Source organism: Dreissena polymorpha, chromosome 7, assembly GCF_020536995.1.
Source record: "Dreissena polymorpha isolate Duluth1 chromosome 7, UMN_Dpol_1.0, whole genome shotgun sequence".
NCBI classification, from domain to species: Eukaryota; Metazoa; Mollusca; class Bivalvia; order Myida; family Dreissenidae; genus Dreissena; species Dreissena polymorpha.
The window spans coordinates 51,814,821-51,834,991 of NC_068361.1; the positions used below are offsets into that span (position 1 = coordinate 51,814,821).

Sequence of the window (20,171 nt, forward strand, 5' to 3'; positions counted from 1 at the left end):
ACTTGACATTCAATATACAGTAGCTTCAATGCTGTCAAGCTTTCGTGACTCACTGTGTTCCTCAGGCGTGATAATGTTGTAAAATGACCTCTCACTTCGAAAGTTATTCACTGGAATAGTTAAGTATATTCGTACAGCGATGGAAACGTTTGGAAAAGTTGTCTGTAGTTAACCTCCATCTAAATTTAGCAGTTCACTCATGTAGGTGATGGTTCTGTCTTGGTCCGCTTCTAAGATGGCTTTGAACTGAAAGAACTCGTCAACAAAAGACGCCTCAATGCCATCTGGATAAGACTCCACTAGATGCATTGCACATTTCCGTAGATCATCCACGGTAAGAGACTCAAACTCTGTCATGAAATCAGTTTGTAAAGACCAGAATATGCGCTAAACCGCTTGCGAGTTTCAACAGTGAGACAATCAACTATGCCGTTGAAAGTGTTAATTCGAAAGTTGTCACGCGTGCACTTAGCTCCAAATTTGCATCTGGTGTCGAACTTTCGTCACGAAATAGTTTCCGCCGTGTCTTACGCTTATACGCATCCTTATATTCGTTGATTGTAACGCACGATTTAGCCTTTTCTTCAATGTCGTCAAACGTGTCCAGATGTTGTCATGACCATACCAGCAAGTCGTATAATACACAGAGAAACTAATGATTCTAAATAGGTATACAACACAGAAAGTAAATTGATAGCATAGTAATTCGAAAAGAACTAAACGATTACAATTGGATATACGTCGGGAAGGAAACTGGTAAAATCACAAAGAAAGTTTCTACTGCAATTCCAATAGAGTCGTTAAATGGCGTAATAAAGAAAGATAATTCATTGCGAAACTGGCCTGCCGTTGGGGGCCCCTTAAAAATCGGGGTACCAAGGCTGCAGCCGTGTTAGCCTAGTGCTTAATCCGGCCCTGATAGAATATGTGAAATACGTAAGTTGTTTTATTTGTCTGTATATATAATGTCCATTTTATGTTCTATGCCCAGTGTTATCGTGAAAGGAAACTTAATGCACTAGGCTGGGGATTAGGCACTAGGCTAAGTGCCATGAAGTGCATACATAATATATAAGCCAGCAGGTATTTCTCTCAACTGTTCATTTCATGACTTACTGCTATGAATAGCAGATTAAAATGTAACCACCTTACTAGTTTGATATTGTGTTGAATAAAGATTTATTACCTTTTCTTCTGATCAACTGTAACCTGTAACCTTAAAGTATACAAAGGTGAAACTAGCTTTACCCTTGTGTTCTACATTTTAAAGTTTAAGTGCTGAAACCTAATTTTAGTGCATTTGTATTTGAAAAAGTATGTAACTCATATATATATATTATTGCTTGTTTGTACATAGATTTTTTCTTTGTATATGATTTGATTTGAATGTAAAATATAGCTATTTAAACCTGTATCTCTTGTTAATGAAATATTGTTCTATCGAAATGTGATTTTTTTTCATTCTTCGCTCTTCGTTCACTCGAGAATTTTCCTGTTGTCAATTTTTTTTTCGCTCGCCTCTTCAATTTTTTTTTTCTCTAAAAAATCCGTAGACCAACAAACCAATTTGGAGTGGCCTAATCGTGATTTATTTAAATCAGACTATAGTTACGATTTCGATTATGTGGAATTTTAATATTGTGCATACATATCTATAAAGTGGGACATGCTACACAGTGCATTACGGCTTCTGTCTGGTATACATTACTTTGATCTGGAATGTGTACTTTATGTTGCCGGGTTCTGTAAATTTGTTAACACGAAGGGATTTAGCTGATATTTGTTTTTTACTCTTCATTTCAAATCCTTTTTTTCTGATGAATATTAAACAACTGAGTAATTAAATTGCACTTTAATCTATTTTTTTTATGTTTTGCTTTTTAAATATATTTTTTCCAAAACGTGCATGTTTAGTCAAAGGTGGTTAGCGTGTGGCTATGATATTTATTAGTGAAAACATCATTTTGAATGATAAATAATCATATAATAACGAAAAATTAACTTTTCTGAAAAACAAATCACTATCAAATATATATATATAACAAGGTATGCAACTCAAAATCATCCCAAAACGGGGTGCATCGCTTTAAACAGCCATATCTTCGTCAATTGTGCAGCGATTTTCACGATCTCGGTCTTATTCAAAGCAGAAATAAATTTCCTTTCTGGAAATGTATATGTCTTGCAATATTTTTTCAAATGCTGGGTCAACTTTTAAGAAATAACACAATACACAACTCGCATGACCCAGTTGACAATGATCTTGCAGTCTTTATGAATGAAATCTCCAGTGGTAACGACACACCTCCGTATTGGACCAATGAAATCACTTGTGTGTTTAAAATGTCAGTTAGTTGAACTGTATGTAAACAAAGGTTTCAAACGGCGCTGGACAGTTAGTCTTGATGCATAATGTAACGACAAGAACGGTAATAATCTTTTTTCATACGTTTTATTGAATTATGGTATCGAGGTACATGAACTTTGTAGGGAAGATGCCCTTTACTCCGTGAAAATTTCAGTCTTAAAGACTGCATGATCATGTCAACTGGGTCACAAAAGTTAAACAATTAAAAAATTGCCGAAATTTCAACGCCAGACGTGGTCTGGTAAAATAGATGTTTGTAGATCTAAACTGTTCGTTTTTATTATTGTTTTGCATATTTAATTCCATTTTAATTTCCCGCAACGATATCTATTCATACGACATATGAACACTAACATGGTACCATTTTAGTGTTCGTGTGTCGTTTGAATAGATATGTTCGCGGTAAATTAAAATTGAATTAATTGTGTCACAAATAAATAAAAACGAGCATTTTGTATCTTCAAAAATCTAGGTAATCATACCACATCTAGCGTTGAAATTGTGGCTATTGCTATAAGGAACACTGATTGTTTAGGTGTTAACTTTATTTTACGAAACACTTTACGAAATATTCGTTGATTTTTTGCGTTATAGAGGCTTGAATTTGGGTCTTTAATCTCCTCAACTCCAATAATAAGCGAAGTTTGCGTTTGAATACTTGAACATTCCTTGTAAACATTCTTTTAATTAAATATTTAATTGTCTCATCTGACCGGAAAACAATACATTGAAGAAAATCAATAAATACAGAACATTACAATTAATAACATTACAGGTGTAGATTAAGGTCCTCCCAGAGATATATGCATAGAATGTACTCATCCTAGCTGTATTAATTTATTTGTAGTTATTGATATTAAGTTAAATTTTGCCTTAACCTACCAATACAAATCCTAATATCTCTCAAACATCATTCTGACATATGATCTATTGTTTTCAAATGTATTGTTTCAAAGAGCCACTTTAAATATAAAACGTTAAGGCTTATCAAAAAGTTTAATTAATCAGACGTAAATCAGACGTTAATCGCACATGCATTATGTACCATAGTTTCCATTATACATTTTATTTCTGAAGACAGAATAGTGTGATTAATTTTTAGATAATTTGCACCTGTATAAAAAGAAAACTGTACGTCTACTTTTTCTGTGGCTGCATTCAAACATGGTCAGTAAATTCATATTGAAATCAACTCAGTTCTTTTGAATGACCAATAACAATTTTGCATCGGAGCAATTAATTATTATGATTGGATATAACAAACAAAGCCTGGGTGAATGCACACTGAACAGAGGACGGATATCCAATAAAAAGAGAATGGAAAAGATAGTGCATGTGGGATAAGAAAATCAACGATTCATGTGTTAGGTGTTGTTTAAGGTGTATTCAAATTAGTTTCAACATATGCCCTTTTTCGTTTAATATTGTAGCGTTCTACTGACTGTGTAGATCTCTGAGTGTTACTGTACCGACAACTGCTCAGTAAATTCTGGGTTGTTAATACAATGACCTTAAGACAATAAACGTTCTCAAACTGCATATTTATTCACTATTTCCGTTCACCTTCAACTTTAAACATTATACAATTAAAATCGATATTACACGTATGTAGGCACCCACTAGCTAACAAATTCTGCGTTTAATTTACACTGATCCTTTACAGATTGCTTCCAATGTAGCGATATTAAAAAACCTTCAATATATTCGACTGGTCAAAGACAGATCAATTGACAAAGGCGCATTAATATAATACATGCATATTATGTTTAAAATAGTTACTTTTTTTCCTATTTTAAGTGTCGTATGAATTTATTATCTATATTTTTCAAGGCTGTACCCTTTCCCTACCCGCAAGACCAATCCTGAGGCGCGTGACAAATGGCTGCATATTGTTGGGCGGCGTGTAGGCAACACGACTTGGTCTCCATCAAAGGACAGCAGAGTGTGCTCGAGACATTTTCGTGATGGAAAACCAACAGCAGTTAATCCCCTACCGTGTCTTGATATGGGGTACGGTATGTACTTATTTTTATGCCCCCGGTAGGGTGGCATATAGCAGTTGAACTGTCCGTCAGTCAGTCTGTCCGTCCGTCCGAAAAAAACTTTAACATTTGCCATAACTTTTTCAATATTCAAGATAGCAACTTGATATTTGGCATGCATGTGCATCTCATGAAGCTGCACATTTTGAGGTGGAAGTTCAAGGTCAAGGTCATCCTTCAAGGTCAAAGGTCAAAAAATAAAAAATAAAATTTCAAAGCGGCGTTCGCATGAAGCTGCACATTTTGAGTGGTGAAAGGTAAAGGTCATCTTTCAAGGTCAAAGGTAAAAAAAAATAAAATTTCAAAGCGGCACAATAGGGGGCATTGTGTTTCTGACGAACACATCTCTTGTTTTTAAACTAGTATTTACCCTTACAAGTTATCGGTGCAATCAGCTATATTTACATATGGATGACATCATTTCATATCATTTGCAAACCCAAGCTTAATCTTGGTGGGCTGTCAATTCTTTATGTAGTTTTATCCTCAATGTGTAACCAGTTCAGTTCAAAATCATTAACATTTCTATGTATAAAGGTACTCAACTGAAACATTGATTGCAAAAGTAAAGTTCCAAGAGAGGTTAATAAAAAAAGGTTAGTTAAGTGTGGTCAGAGTATTTTGTGCTTGATGGTTTCTTGAAGGAATTATCAACCTCAAACAAAAAGAGATATTGATTACCCAAGTAATTGTGCGGATGCTGAATGTAGAGTTCAGAGGATGTCTAGATTTGAAGCAACCAAACCGAATCGACAGATGAAAGTCAAATCAGTCGTTTTGAAAGATACTTTGGTAGAAATTACAGATGATCCCATTGTTGAAGAGATCCCCGCTCCAACTCCAAAACCTGTTCCCTGGATATTTGTTTTATTTGTCATGTTTCTGGCCTTGCTACAACATTGTAGAAACCAGACAAAAGAAATTAAAAAGCTGAAGAAAGAAGTTTTCACTTTAAAGGCATCACTATTTAAGTTAAAAAAACATGTTTACTGTGACAATATTTTCAAGAATGATGAAAATGTGAATTTCTACACTGGCCTCAATTGTGTTTCGGTTTTTAATAAATTACATAAAATAATTTCTCAGTACGTAACAAGGAGATGGACTGATGCAAAACGGACATTTAACACTTTAAGACGTTCAAGGCAGAGTGGGCATTTAAAAGAAAATTGTCATCACAAAGTGAATTTTTAATGATGCTTATGAAACTACGACTAGGACTTTTAAATAAAGATTTGGCAAAGCGCTTTAATATCTCAGAGACTTTGTGCTTTAGAATTTTTTTCACATGATTACGAGCTGCAAGCATTGTTTTAAAAAACTTGGTTTTTGTTCCTGATCAGAAACAGATTTTAGGTTCTAATCCCCAAAAGTTTCGGTCAATTAAAAATCTACATTCGATCATCGATTGTACAGAGCTGTTTATTGAGACCCCTAAAGACCTTCAACTGCAAAGCTCAACTTGGTCTGACTATAATCATCACAACACCTTAAAATTGTTAGTTTCATGCTCCCCAAATAGCACAATAGTGTTTGTGTCCAATTCATACTTAGGACGTATAAGCGACAAAGCGTTAACATTAGATTGTGAATATTTGGACTTGGTGCCTCTTCATTCAACAGTCATGGCAGACAAAGGATTTAACATTGCAGAGGAGTGTGCCAAAAAGAGTTTGAATTTGTACGTTCCTCCAGGAAAACGGGGAAATTCTCAAATGACATCTGAGCAAGTTGAAAAAACAAAGACTATTGCAAACCACAGGATACTCATTGAACAAGTGATACGCCGACTAAAAACATTCAGGATACTTTCAAATAAAATTCCTATTAATATAATAGAACATATTGATGACATTGTGACTGTATGTGCTGCTTTGTCCAACCTGAAGCAACCCATATATAAGTAATGGCTGAGTCATGGGCCATGAGGTTTTTGTGCAGTTAATATCTTTTACTTTCATCAGAACCTTTGCCATGGGTACTTATAAAAATTGTCTTTGACCCCTAGGGCAATAATTAATATTTTTATCTGCAATTTTTTCCACCATAAGTTATATACATATTAATGTATTTCATAAATAAGTGCAGATGGATTAAAACTGCAAATCTTATCAACTAATTCTTTTTATTAACTAATTAAGTCTGCATCAGATCTCTTTATGACAATGTATGCACATGCATTAAGCTCCGTTTTCCCAGAGCTGGGCTCGCCTTTTTAGATTATAGCAGTCTATATGCTCTTTTGTATCATGATGCAGTTTCATATAATGATGTATGATGTGTCGTTTTTAATTGATGCATATGCTTGTGTTCAGTGTTGAACTAAAATGTATAATAATAAGTTGTTCACTTAACATTCTTGCAGTAATGTTTTGCTGTGAAATAAAATAATAAATCAAAATTGAACCACTAGCTTCTCATTTCTTCATGTAATTTATTAGTATATTTTAAACCAGAACAACACAATCCATAACATAATGAACACAAATTATAAAACTCTATATTCATGGAACAAAACTATGATTTATCAAATGTTGAATAAATTTTCCCAATTTTCAACATTTAGTCAGATCAAATTATTTCTGAATTCCACTAATTATTTATCTATGCATAAACAACACTTTATCATCTATATGTAGGCCATTACAATAAATGGTTGTTTATAGACTGATACACATTTACAAGCCAAACAAAGGCATACAAAAAGCATGCAATTCAATCACTTTTTTTTTAATTTAGAACAAACTCAAAGTTGAGCCAGCTTATTCAATAAAGTTGGTTTGTGATACTACTATTACTAGGCCATGCTTTTAAAATGGCATCGCAATATAGTTCAATACTGAGACTTAGTTTACTTGTATTGTTACCATTTTATTTTAGCTAAACATGCATACAAATTAACAGAAAGGGTTTAGTTTGTTTTCTAAGTAAACATATTATTCCAAGACAATTGCAGTTATTGACAATTTTATGCAGTTTCACAAGTTTATCATCTTATCCATGACTTGTACAACTACAATATGTACAAATACAATACAATATGACAAACATGCATGGCCAATCTTTACAGATTTGTTACAGACATTTAAAAAAATGTAAATGACTAACAAATTGACAAAGAAATATTCTTGATTGATTGATTGTTGATTTCTTTGATAAATCATAAACAAGAGATGTGTTTGTCAGAAACAAAATGCCCATTTTACGCCGATTTAAAGCCATAAATTTAGTTTAAACCTATTTATTTTAGCTCGATTGCATCGAAAGCCTGAGGCTTATATAAACGCTGTCGAGTCCGTTTCCTGGGCCTAGAACCAGTACTTGGTGTCTTTGGGAGAGATCTAAAGAACGCTCCCACGGTGGGGATCGAACCCGTGACCTCTCGGTCGCTAGGCGGACACCATATCCATTACACCACGGCGACTTTTTTGATTTGAGTTCATCTGATGTTAATGTTTCTTTGCTTAGCTCAATGATTGTTTTCGGTAGTTCAATGGATTTATTCTCGTGTCGTCTTCCCTCCATTGTTAAACTAAAGCAAGAGTCTGGAATATCAGGAGCTAGTAAGGTGTGAAGATCTACGCGCATTTTGGCACCATCTTTAACATCTTCACTTTTTTTTTTCGTAAGTGGTGTGAATGCCTGTTTCATTTTCCTAGCCATAACCTCAGCTTGACGGTCTGTGGGAGATGTTAGATAGTGGCTTTTTTTCCATACGACATCTTTTGCTTTTGCATAATTCAGCAACTGTTTCCCTTTTGCTACAACCCAAGTTGCTGACTTGCTGGTGCATGCGATTTTGGTCGCCCCTGTTTTCACAGCATGTTCACAACGGAACAAGAGTCCTGCAATATGATTACTTGTGCCATACATGCCAGCTGTACAGGTACAATAAGCTGAAATAATTTCACCTTCAGGTTTTTCACTCTGGTCTTTCATAACACATACCCAAACATTGTAACTTGCATTGTTCACTCTTTGTGAAGGTTTAACTTTTGCCTTCAAAAAACACTTATCAAATTCGTCAGATATTTGGTGCATTAAAACTTCTCTGACCCATTCATTATCATTTATATTCCTTCATGAGTTTATGAACAACAGCACTAGGGGATGTACCGTCGATGTAGGCTGAGATGTCTGTAATGTAAATAGAAGGCCATAAGTTCATGCCAGCATTCTCACCCTTCCATCCAGATTTCAGCATCATGGGGTCTGGCAATACTCCACCATCAACACGAAGTTTCGCACTGTACTTCCCTAAGAGACGCATCTCTTTACACTCTGCCTTTGCATCAACTGGAAGCTGTTGTTCCCATGCACTAAAGGCTCTGAAGATATGTGATTAAGAATTTTTGTTAGTTTTGTTTAGTTCATACATATTTATTATTCCCCCACAGAAGTTGAGGGATATAGTTTTTGCTGTGTCAGTCCGTGTGTCAAGAAATTCCATGGGCTATAATGCAGACACTATATAAGATTTCGGCATGAAACTGAATGGGTATATAGATATCAATGAGGATTGTTATGCGCAAGGACCAAAATCCTCATCTTTCTAAGTTTATATATTTTTATTTTTGTAATATTTGTATGAGGGACAAATACATCATTCATTTGACGTCAATTTCTTTAAATATAAGAAATTGGCAGAGTCGGAGTTCAAAATCTGTATTCCATGTCGTATTCACGACTGACTTAGTTTTTGAGGCTTTGCATGTTTGCAGGGATAATATCAATATGTAACTACCGCTCGATAGGTCATTGTCGGCCGAGTACTTCTCACATGTACCCCGGGTACTTTTGAGTATATTACATGTACCACGGGTACGGTAAATATACTAAAACGTACCCTGGAATTTTAAAGATAAATCGGTCGTTATCGGCTTTTTTTTTAAATTAATTATTTTCACAGTTATGTCAATTTCCAGTTTCCATGTTGATGCAGTTTTATAACACGATAGATTTGTTTAAGATAAACAATAAAGTTTTGCAGTAATCGATAGCGCGTTGTAAGCATTGGATTATGGGCGGGAATACAACTCGGGTATAGTCTAATATAGACTGGGTACGTTTAAGTATATTTTCCGAACCCGGGGTACATGTAAGTATACTTAAGAGTACCCGGGGTACACGAAAGTATTACCCGAGCCGACAGTGACCAATCGAGCAAAACTAACTGTTAGCTAATGCGTGCCACTTTGGGTGAAACAAACCGCTCAATAACAGACTGCTGGCTGTTATTTTTACAAACTAATGGCTTTTATATTCTTAGTTTTAAGATAAACTATATATGTTTAAAATTGTAAACATAAATCGTATCCTTACATTCATTGAAGAAAAACAAGTATAAATGAAAAAGTAAAACAATGATCCCTCCTAACCCACCCACCCCCTCCCAAATCAGGAAGTAAAACAAAAGTGACGGATTTAATAGTTTAAAAAACAATACAGCTTTTAAGTAAATTAAATATCCTTCGTGTATTGCCAAACAAATGGCCTACAATGACTATTGGGTACAAATCAAATTTTATGAGAAATGATCGAATTTTACTTACCTCGCACAGAGTTCATCAAACGAGCCATCTACGTCAGCTTTCCTTTTTGACAGAAACACTTTAAGCGCATGAATCGACCATAATTTAATTTTTTCAAGGTTCATATCACTTAGATCGTCCATCTTGACAAAAACATTAACAAATAAACCGAAACAATTACAGCATTTCTAAAGGATTTTGATAGTGACAGTAGACATTACATATGGCGGTTTACGCTGCCTACGGATTTTACTCGAACATCCGGGTACTCCAAAACCGAAAGTAAAACTTCCGCTTAGTGTTTATAGGTGTATTGTCATGTTACCCATCAAAATTATTCGAATTAAAAGAGATAAAAGTGATACATGCAATCTTTATGCTTCGGCCTGTCATTCATGCACTGGGAAGTTTGAGAAATGGAGAGGATGTTTTTCTGCATACTGGTCGTCGCTTGGTGCTGTATAATGACAGGTGGGAAGCTTTGTTTTTAAATTTCGACACAACATGGTACTCTCTCTAACACATTTATACGTTACAGTCAATCTTGAGCTTGCGACCACTTGAATTAAGCGACTTTTGTCTTATGCGAACACTTTAAATCCTGCCCGAGCGTTTTAACTATATTTTCATATTGTACTAAGCGACTTTTGTCTTACGCGACCAGCGACCGCTGATTTTAGTGCTTTTTGATGCCAAAGTCTTGAATTAAGCGACCGCGTTAAGGTAAAAGTGGTAAATCTGTTGACCGTTCAGGGACAAATTAAAATTATAATATAACATTTTTTAAATTATGTATACTTCATTATTAAACGTTGAATGGCGAAATAATTGATGGATTATTATACTACGTCTAATGTTTGCTTACAATATACGCTAATTTAAAACAGAATACAAACGTCAAAAACACATTTAATTCTGTAAAAGAGACTTGTTCACAGATGTTGGCTTTTTTGAAGTTTGCCATTAAATTCTTTCGATTGATAAATGATTAAATCGGTACCTAAGAGCTCTATTATTATAGAAGAAAAGAATATTTAAAAATAAATATTTTAACCCACCCTGAGCTCGAACCAATGACCTTTGGATTAAAAAGCTATTGACTTAATAACTCAGTAAAACCGGGACGATACATTGCGCATTGCATGTTATACTTTATATAAGAAATGCACGTAATGTTACAAAATATAACGAAAACAACACAGTAATACTAAATTATTCAATCGATTTGTAACGCTTATTAGTTCATCAGTTTCTTATGATGATTACTTATCTAAGTTTAATTTACGCTAAGTTTTGAAATGATTAATATACCGCATATTTAGTGAAGTTAGTTTATACTTATTTACGTTCGATCTTATTGAAACGCTCTCGAGTCCGTTCCTGGGTAGAACCAGTGCTTGGTGTCTTTGGGTGGGATCTTAAGATCTCACAATGGGGATCGAACATGGTCTCTAAGCGGACACCATATCCACTACGCCACGGCTGTCCATGGGGTCTTCGGGATCTGCTTTAAACTGTCCCCTGTTAGAGTACGAATTCCAGAGTGCCAGGGGAAAAAAACCGTAACCGAAATTAAGCGGGATTGATGATTAGCTGTTTAAACTACCCGGTTAGACACTCGGTTGAACATTCGCCTTGATAGCGAAACACCGATTTTGATTACACACTTGACCACCCGGGGACTAATGCTACATTCAAACATAATTGAATTGAGCATACGTACACTGTTGAAACATGCTTTAGTCGTCACAAATGCATCATATCATTTGCTAAGAGACAATTTTCATCATTACACCTCTTTATTTAAAAATAATAATTTGATATCAAACAAATGATATGGCGTATCATTCTCCTCTGACTATGAAGCGGCAACACAAGGGAAGGGGGTGTAATATTCCTTGTATTTTATAAGTTTATCAATACAATCGAGATATGTTAAAACTTGACCTCGATAAAGTTCGTGTGCAAGTTCTACCCTGTTTTCTGATAATACTTTATCTCGTCATTTTATCTCGGTTGTAAAATTTACTGACGCGAAAATATTAAGGGGCCGTCCAACAGATTTTGGAATGTATTGAAGCTTGTCATTAAATGTTGTAAATGCTTTATATTGATAAATTTAAACATTGAACTAAAATTCTCGAGTAGAAAAAAAAATACAATTTAAAAAAAGGAAAAAAGTAACCCTCATCAGGGCTAGAATCACTGACCCCTGGACTCCTCGAGTCAAAAGCCTCCCTCCTAGACCACTCGACCATCCACGCTCATGTTTAGAGCGGATGTATTTTTTAGCTATATAAGCAATCCTCGTAGTTTTCCCAAAATATCGTTTCGCGTCGCACGACGCTTTATCTGTTGGACGGCCCCTTTAAGCGCATACTATACACCATACACAAGGTAACTCCTCGACGGTGAATCGGTATATTTTATTTACATGTATATTTATACTCAATATATGCATAAATGATTGTGCCCGTTTCCAAAAAGCGGGACCACTACGGGTCGGATTATTGGTCCATATTTTTATTTCCCTTAATATAACTAGAGAACGCTAAGATCTAGCATAATTAAAATGTGGAGGCTGGTTACTTGAGATGAAAGAACGATGACTATCGATTGCGACGTCAAAACGTCAAAGGCCAAGATCTCATGGTCTTTGTAATATGTAACTAAACAGGTAAAATAGTCATTCGAAGTACCGTTATTGCACACAAAAATATCCACTGGGATGATCTTCAATTATTATAAAACACCATTTTAAAATGGTCTCCTGTATTATTTGATAAATTATGGTACTGCATGCAGTAAATGCGTTAAAACATGCGAACCTCATTGACATGATGTATGAAAACATGGGCAACACATTTTATAAGCAATAGGCAGGAAGTCGTTCAGACAAAACAAAAAATGGATTTCAAATGATTTTAACATGATGCACTAAACGATGCGACATCACTGACAATATACTCTACTCCGCACTGCTGTATCATTTGCCACAATGCACTGGAAATGATAACCATGCTGATAAATTATTATCACATTTCAATCCGACGATGAGGAGTTTCAGTATCTTTTAAAACTGACATGCAACGCGGGAGGTTCTGATTTTGATAACATTCATAAAATTATCAATTCAAGAAACACATTTCAACTAACGTTACAGACACTCAAACCAGATTGCATTTTTATGTCGTCCTGCATAATTTCCTGACTCACAATACTTAGATGATCTACAGGGAATAGTCATATTTAAACATGCATGTATGGCCATTTATACGGTTGCATATAACAAGTACACATGACTTATTTATCTAATTATCATAAACACACAGTAACTATATATTTCATAAAATATGATACTGGTAAATTGTTTATAAGTATAAATAAAGGTGGGCATTACTAATATAGCTCCTGTGAACGGCGTCCGTTGCTATGCATGTACTGGAGATGCAAACATTACCCAAGGCTGTTTGGATCCAATCGACCCCAACGCACCTGGTGTCCTAATTGACGATAGCTGTCTCAAGAAATGCTACACGCAATACGCCTATGGCGGTACGATTTTTATCGATTGTGTGATTTCAAAATTATAATACGTGTCTAAGTATTTTATTTAATCGTAAGGAGTAGAAACCGAGCTATCTCAACCGAATAGAATGATGTTGTCATGTCTGAAGATATATATTAGTTTGTTTATATATATCGTCAGACTTTACAAACTTCATTCTACTCGGTTGAGAAAGTTCGGTGTCCACTACATATATATTGAAAACAAGTATTTGTTTTCATTCTGTCATTGTTTAAAGGAAATATTAATTAAACTTAGTTTAAATATTTATATACTTTATACTTTCATGTATCAACTACGCTGATAAAACATACATGTATGGTGCGTGTTGAACTATAATTACTTGTACTATAATGACTAGTTGCGTAGTCAAGAATAATTGAAAGTGAATTATCCTGAATTTACCAATTATCGTTTAACAACGTCTTTTCATTGATTACAAGCAATTTTAATGTCAATGTTCGGTTTGTAGGTGTACAAAGAGGCTGCGTACCTCCTGGAATGGAGATCGACAACACATGTTCAACTGGCGATGATGGTATAAAGAGGTGTGTCTGCGACAAAGATCTCTGCAACGCCGCCTCGTCCAACTACTATGTGTCTACGCTTCTATCAGTTACAAGAAGTACAAATGACTTATTTATCTAATTATCATAAACACACTGTAACTATATATTTCATAAAATATAATACTGGTAAATGTTTTATAATAATTAATAAACTTGTGCATTATTAATATAGCACCTGTGAACGGCGTCCGTTGCTATGTATGTGGTGGCCATGCAAACTTTATGCAAGGCTGTATGGATCCATTCGACCCCAACACGCCTGGTGTCCAAATTGCAGATAACTGTCTGAACAAATGCTATCACATGCACTTCACCCATGGCGGTAGGATTTTCATCGATTGTGTGTCTGAGTATTTGATTTGATCGTATGGAGTGGACACCGAGCTTTCTCAACCGATTAGAATGAAGTTGTCAAGTCTGAAGATATCTATTAGATTGTTTATATATAATCAGATATCGTCAGACATTACAAACTTCATTCTACTCGACTGAGTAAGCTCGGTGTCCACTATATATTGCAAAAAACTAATTGTTTTCATTCTGTCATTTTAAAAAGAAATATAAATTAAACTTATTTTAAATATTTAAATACTTCATATTTTCATTCCAATTATCGTTAAACCACGTGTTTTCATTGATCAAAAGAACTTTTTCTGTCAATATTTGGTTTGTAGGTGTATCAAGAGGCTGCTTATATTTTGGAGCTGAATTCAACAACGCATGTTCAACTGGCGATGATAATATAACGAGGTGTGTCTGCGACAAAGATCTCTGCAACGCCGCCTCGTCCAACTACTATGTGTCTACGCTTCCATCAGTTACAAGAAGTACAAATGACTTATTTATCTAATTATCATAAACACACAGTAACTATGTATTTCATAAAATATAATACTGGTAAATGTTTTATAAGTATTAAAACACGTGTGCATTATTAATATAGCTCCTGTGAACGGCGTCCGTTGCTATGCATGTACTGGAAATGCAAACATAACCAAAGGCTGTATTGATCCAATCGACCCCAACGCACCTGGTGTTCGAATTGTAGATAACTGTTTGGGGAAATGCTACACGCGATACGCCGAAGGCGGTACGATTTTTATCGATCATGTGATTTCAAATGTTCTCTTTCTAGCATTCTTAAAAGAAATATAAATTTAACATATTTTAAATACTTAAATACTTGATATTTATGTGTATCGACTACACTGATAAAGCATATGGTACGTGTTGAACTAGAATAACTTATGCAATAATGACTATGTGCGTAGTAAAGAATAATTGAAAACGAATTTACCCTTATTTATAAATTATCGTTAAACAACGTCTTTTCATTGATCAAAATTATTTGTTTCTGTAAATATTTGGTTATAAGGTGTACAAAGAGGCTGCGCACCTCCCGGAATGGAACTCGACAACAAATGTTCAACTGGCGATGATGGTATAAAGAAGTGTGTCTGCGACAAAGATCTCTGCAACGCCGCCTCGTCCAACTACTATGTGTCTACGCTTTTTTCAGTTGGCATCGCATTGTCCATCTTGCTCATTCAAAGAATTGCATAAATTATTGAGATTTTTTTCAAGAAAGATGGATTTTGTTTTTGTACTTTTTGAATTTACATTTGAAAATTATAACTTTGACTAACGTTTTGCCTTAGTGAAAGGTCTTAGCATTAGCTTTTACTATTGAGATATGATATGATATAATTTCACTTATTTTTCGATATTGGAAAAAAACAACTTTCATTCTGAAATGAATGAAAATAACATGAATATGTTCTTAATTAAATTCTTCTTCTATATTGCACAAACAAAAAGGCCAATATATGCTGTATTAACGTGTTTCTTTTCAAAACGTTTTCAAATATCCGTTTAAACGATTCCATAATTTGTATCTGATCTTATGGAATTGCATACTTGTATTCTAGTTTAACAGGTTAGTTAAGCTTAAACGATGACCATGGTGTACATGTATGCCAATGCGGTCACCATAAATAAAAATCCGCTTATGAAAGTAATATTGCCTTTTCATTTGTCATTCTTATTACCCTCGAATAAACATGTAATTACCAAATAACTTGTTTTGGACATATTGATACAAAACATTACTGCTTTGTCGTGCGAATGGGGGGTCTTTGAGCACCCACATGGCTCCACCCAAAAGGTCAAAACTATCCGGTCCTTGGTAGCTCTATTTTTCAGTTCGTTTCCCAGATTCGGTCAGTGGATGATGCTAGATAGACTAAAACATATGTTGCAAAATTGTCTTCATAGTCAATGATTTGTAGATACGGCTATCGTGTTACCTTTGCAAAGAAAACCACGTTGCAATTTTCTTAAGATATTTTAGATAATGCCATTTACCCAATATAACTGGTGGTTAAACTAGTTAGTTCTTAATTGTTTCTAGCGTTTTCAGACAATGCGAAAAGGCGAAAAGACGAATAGCGACTTATTTCAACCGTCTGATGACGGCAACTTTAAGTTTTCTTATCAAAGCAAGCTCTTCTTCGATTATTGAAACTGCCCATGACAGAAAAGCTATGTCATACTATTAACGTCGACTAAGCTCATTTTACCCTCCTTGATTTGCTGCCCTTCTCCTGCTAAGGTGCCATTTAGTGGAAAAGATGATTGTTGACTTGCAGCGGCCGTATAAGAAGGTGAGGGTTATAGTTCAGTTGATGCAGTTTCTATTAGTATGTGAGCGTAAGAAGGAAGGCAAAATCGTTAAATTGCTGCGATTCCAGTAAGTAGATGAGCGTGTTCGTAGAATTTTTGCGGTGCTTACTAAAAGGTGAGCGTGATTGTCTTCTTTTTACACTGATTTCAAACGGAGCTGCTCTTGCACTTGCTGCGCTTCATTGCAGACCTTCTTTTTGACATGCTGCGCTACTTGAAAGCTGGCCTCTTCTTTTATTTTCTTATCTTCTTGAAAGCTGACACTTTCTTGGATTTGCCCCTATTCTCAAAAGCTGACTATATCTTGGACTATTCGCTTCTTTAAAGCTAACCTCTTCTTGGACTTGCTGTGCTCCTTAGAAGCGGACCTCTTTTTCGGTAATTACAAATTTTAATCCACGAGTCAGATAAATGATTTGTTCACGAATATTTATTTTCTATTATCACAAATAAATTGAAATTGATAATTCACCGCGGAACATATTTGATTTTAATTTAATTCTTTTACAGCGTGTGTTGCCATTTAAAACGGTTAAACTGGATAATATCGCAGTTTGACCATGACCTTTTACCTGCACATTTGTCAGTTTCTCTGCCTCGTATAGCCAACACAACTATGGTGCATTACTTACCAAATTTCTAGAATCTAGACTTAAGATTTTATGCTTATCGCTCGGACAAGGTTTACACTTCCAACATAACATGCGAAATGATGTCACGCGAAAATTCAATATTTAGACTCCGCCCATTGGTTTTCAAAAAGTGGTGGCATTCATTAAGCCAAAGATTTGTCAATGTTTACTGATGAGTTGATTTTTTGTATTTCCTAAAAAAAGCAAAAAGTGCTGAATACAAAAGTGTGTAAAGCCAGATATGAACTTTTCAATAAAAAAAGTCTGCATCAGCCTAAAATTTTGCTAATGAATATCTCCAGAACAATTTGGGTTAAAATCACAAAGTTAATTTAAAACTATATATTTAGGTTTTTTTCTTTAAACGCGTTCTCAATATGACGTACTGCTAAAGAAATAATTTATTAGGCAATGACACTTTTTATTAAATAGACTGCCTCGGCTCGAAGTTATTCAAAGTATTCTTGATTATTGCTGATCTGTTGAAAGTTCCATCGAATTTTAATTTGGACGTCACCTTAATAATAATAATTTATTAATATCATTCCCTAAAGAAATAATTAATTTTAAGGTATTGCTTGTACATCTAGCTCTCATAAGCAATTCGTATATTATTTATGTCACTTATATATATAAGTCGTTCAGACAAAACGAAAACTGGATTACAAATGCTTTGATCATGATGCACTAAACGATGCGACATCACTGAAAATATACTCTATCCCGCACTGCCGTACCAAAAATGCAAACTATCATTAGCCACAATGCACTGGGAATGATAACCATGCTGATTTATTATTATAACATTACAAACCGACGAAAAGGAGTATCAGTATCTAATAAAACTGACATGCAACGCGGGAGGATCTGATTTGAATACAATTTATCAAATGATCAATTCAAGTAACACATTTCACCCACAGACACTCGAAAAAGATTGCATTTTTAAAGCGTTAGCCGTTTCCTTAGATTATAATTTATCTCGCCATCCTGTCGACCTGCAAAATTTGCTGACGCTCAATACTAAGCAGATCTACAGAGAATAGTTTTATTCAAAACATGCATGTATGACCATTTATACGGTAGAATGGTATACATGTATATAACAAGTACAAATGACTTATTCATCTAATTATCATAAACACACGGTAACTATACATTTCATAAAATATAATACTGGTCAATGTTTTGTAATTATTAATATATATGTGCATTATTTATATAGCTCCTGTGAACGGCGTCCGTTGCTATGCATGTACTGGAGATGCAAACATTACCCAAGGCTGTTTGGATCCAATCGACCCCAACGCACCTGGTGTCGAAGTTTTAGATAACTGTCAGAAGAAATGCTACACGCCATACGCCGGTGGCGGAACGATTTTTATCGATTGTGTGTGATTGCAAAATTATAAAACCTGTCTGAGTATTTGATTTTATGGTATGGAGTGGACACCGAGCTTTCTCAACCGATGAGAATGAAGTTGTAAAATCTGGAGATATCTATTAGTTTTTTTTATATATAATCATATATCTTCAGATGTGACAAATTTTATTTTAATCGGTTGAGAAAGCTCGGTGTCAGCAATATATTTATATTTGCAAAAAAAGTAATTGTTTTCATTATGTTATTCTAAAAAGAAATATAAATTAAATTTATTTTAAACATTTAAATACTAGACATTCTCATGTTTCAATTACGCTTATTAAAGCATATGGTTCTTGTTGAACTAAAATGACTTATACAATAATGACTAAGTGCGTAGTCAACAATAATTGAATGTGAATTTACCTAATTTTACCAATTATTGTTTAAAACGTCCGTTCATTGATTACAATATTTTTTTCTCTAAATATTTTGTTTGTAGGTGTACAAAGAGGCTGCGTGCCTCCAGGAAGAACGTTCGACTACACATGTTCAACTGGCGATGATGGTATAAAGAGGTGTGTCTGCGAGAAAGATCTCTGCAACGCCGCCTCGTCCAACTACTATGTGTCTACGCTTTTGTTAGTTGGCATAGTATCGTTTATCTTGCTCATTCGAATAATTGCATAAATTATTGAGAAATTCTTAAAGAACGAAGGATTTTGTTTTTGTACTTTTTGAATTCACATTTGAAAATGATAACTTTAACTAACGTTTCGCATTAGTGAAATGTCTTTGCATGAGCTTTAATTATTAAGATAAACGCTGACAAAGTATGATTTCCACTAAATTTGCGCTATTGCAAAAAAAATTAATCCATCATTTTGAAATGAATAAAAATAACATGAATATGTTCTTTTATTAAACTCGTCTTCTTTATTTCACAAATAAAACGGCAAATGTATGCTGTATTAACGTGTTTCTTTTAAAAACGTATTCAGATATCCGTTTAAACAATTCCAAAACTGGTATCTGTTCTAATGAAAATGCATACATGTATTTCAGTTCAATACGTTAGATAACCGAAAACCATGACCATGGTGTACATGTATGCCAATGTGGTCACCCTACAATAAAACCCCGCAAATAAAAGTCATATTGCCTTTTCATTTGTCATTCTTAATATCCTTGATATTTAAATTTTCGGATAAACCTGCAATTTTGAAAACTTGGCGTAAATAGGTTACAAATGATAGTTGATACCAGATTACTTGGTTCGGAAATATTGATACAACCCATTACTGCTTGTCGTGCGAATGGGGATCTTGGAGCATCCACATGGCTCCATCCACAAGGTCAAGGCTTTCCGGTGCTTGGTAGCTGCTTGCGTTTGCTACTTTAAGCTTGTTGCCCAGA

The 20,171-nt window shown here is 34.7% G+C and overlaps 1 protein-coding gene and 1 long non-coding RNA gene across 4 annotated transcripts; one reads left to right on the forward strand and one right to left on the reverse strand.

The window, feature by feature from the left end:
• Window positions 1-7,260: 7,260 nt before the first annotated feature.
• Window positions 7,261-10,266, reverse strand: LOC127837517 (uncharacterized). The gene is made up of 2 exons (XR_008029324.1): window positions 9,963-10,266; window positions 7,261-8,738 (listed from the first exon to the last, which is right to left on the reverse strand). It is a non-coding gene; the product is annotated as an uncharacterized LOC127837517 (long non-coding RNA).
• Window positions 10,068-19,460, forward strand: LOC127837516 (uncharacterized). Of its 3 annotated transcripts, none has more exons than XM_052364671.1 (7): window positions 10,089-10,412; window positions 13,350-13,496; window positions 13,982-14,134; window positions 14,251-14,400; window positions 14,753-14,905; window positions 18,618-18,782; window positions 19,258-19,460. In XM_052364671.1, exons 1-7 carry the CDS (start codon window positions 10,358-10,360, stop codon window positions 19,443-19,445), a joined length of 1,011 nt encoding a protein of 336 aa, XP_052220631.1. In that variant the 5' UTR covers window positions 10,089-10,357; the 3' UTR covers window positions 19,446-19,460. The 3 variants fall into 3 exon arrangements, with proteins under 3 accessions (XP_052220633.1, XP_052220631.1, XP_052220632.1); XM_052364672.1 differs by lacking the exons at window positions 18,618-18,782; window positions 19,258-19,460 and adding exons at window positions 15,022-15,168; window positions 15,454-16,155 and having other exon boundaries at window positions 10,149-10,412; XM_052364673.1 differs by lacking the exon at window positions 14,251-14,400 and having other exon boundaries at window positions 10,068-10,412.
• Window positions 19,461-20,171: the final 711 nt, after the last annotated feature.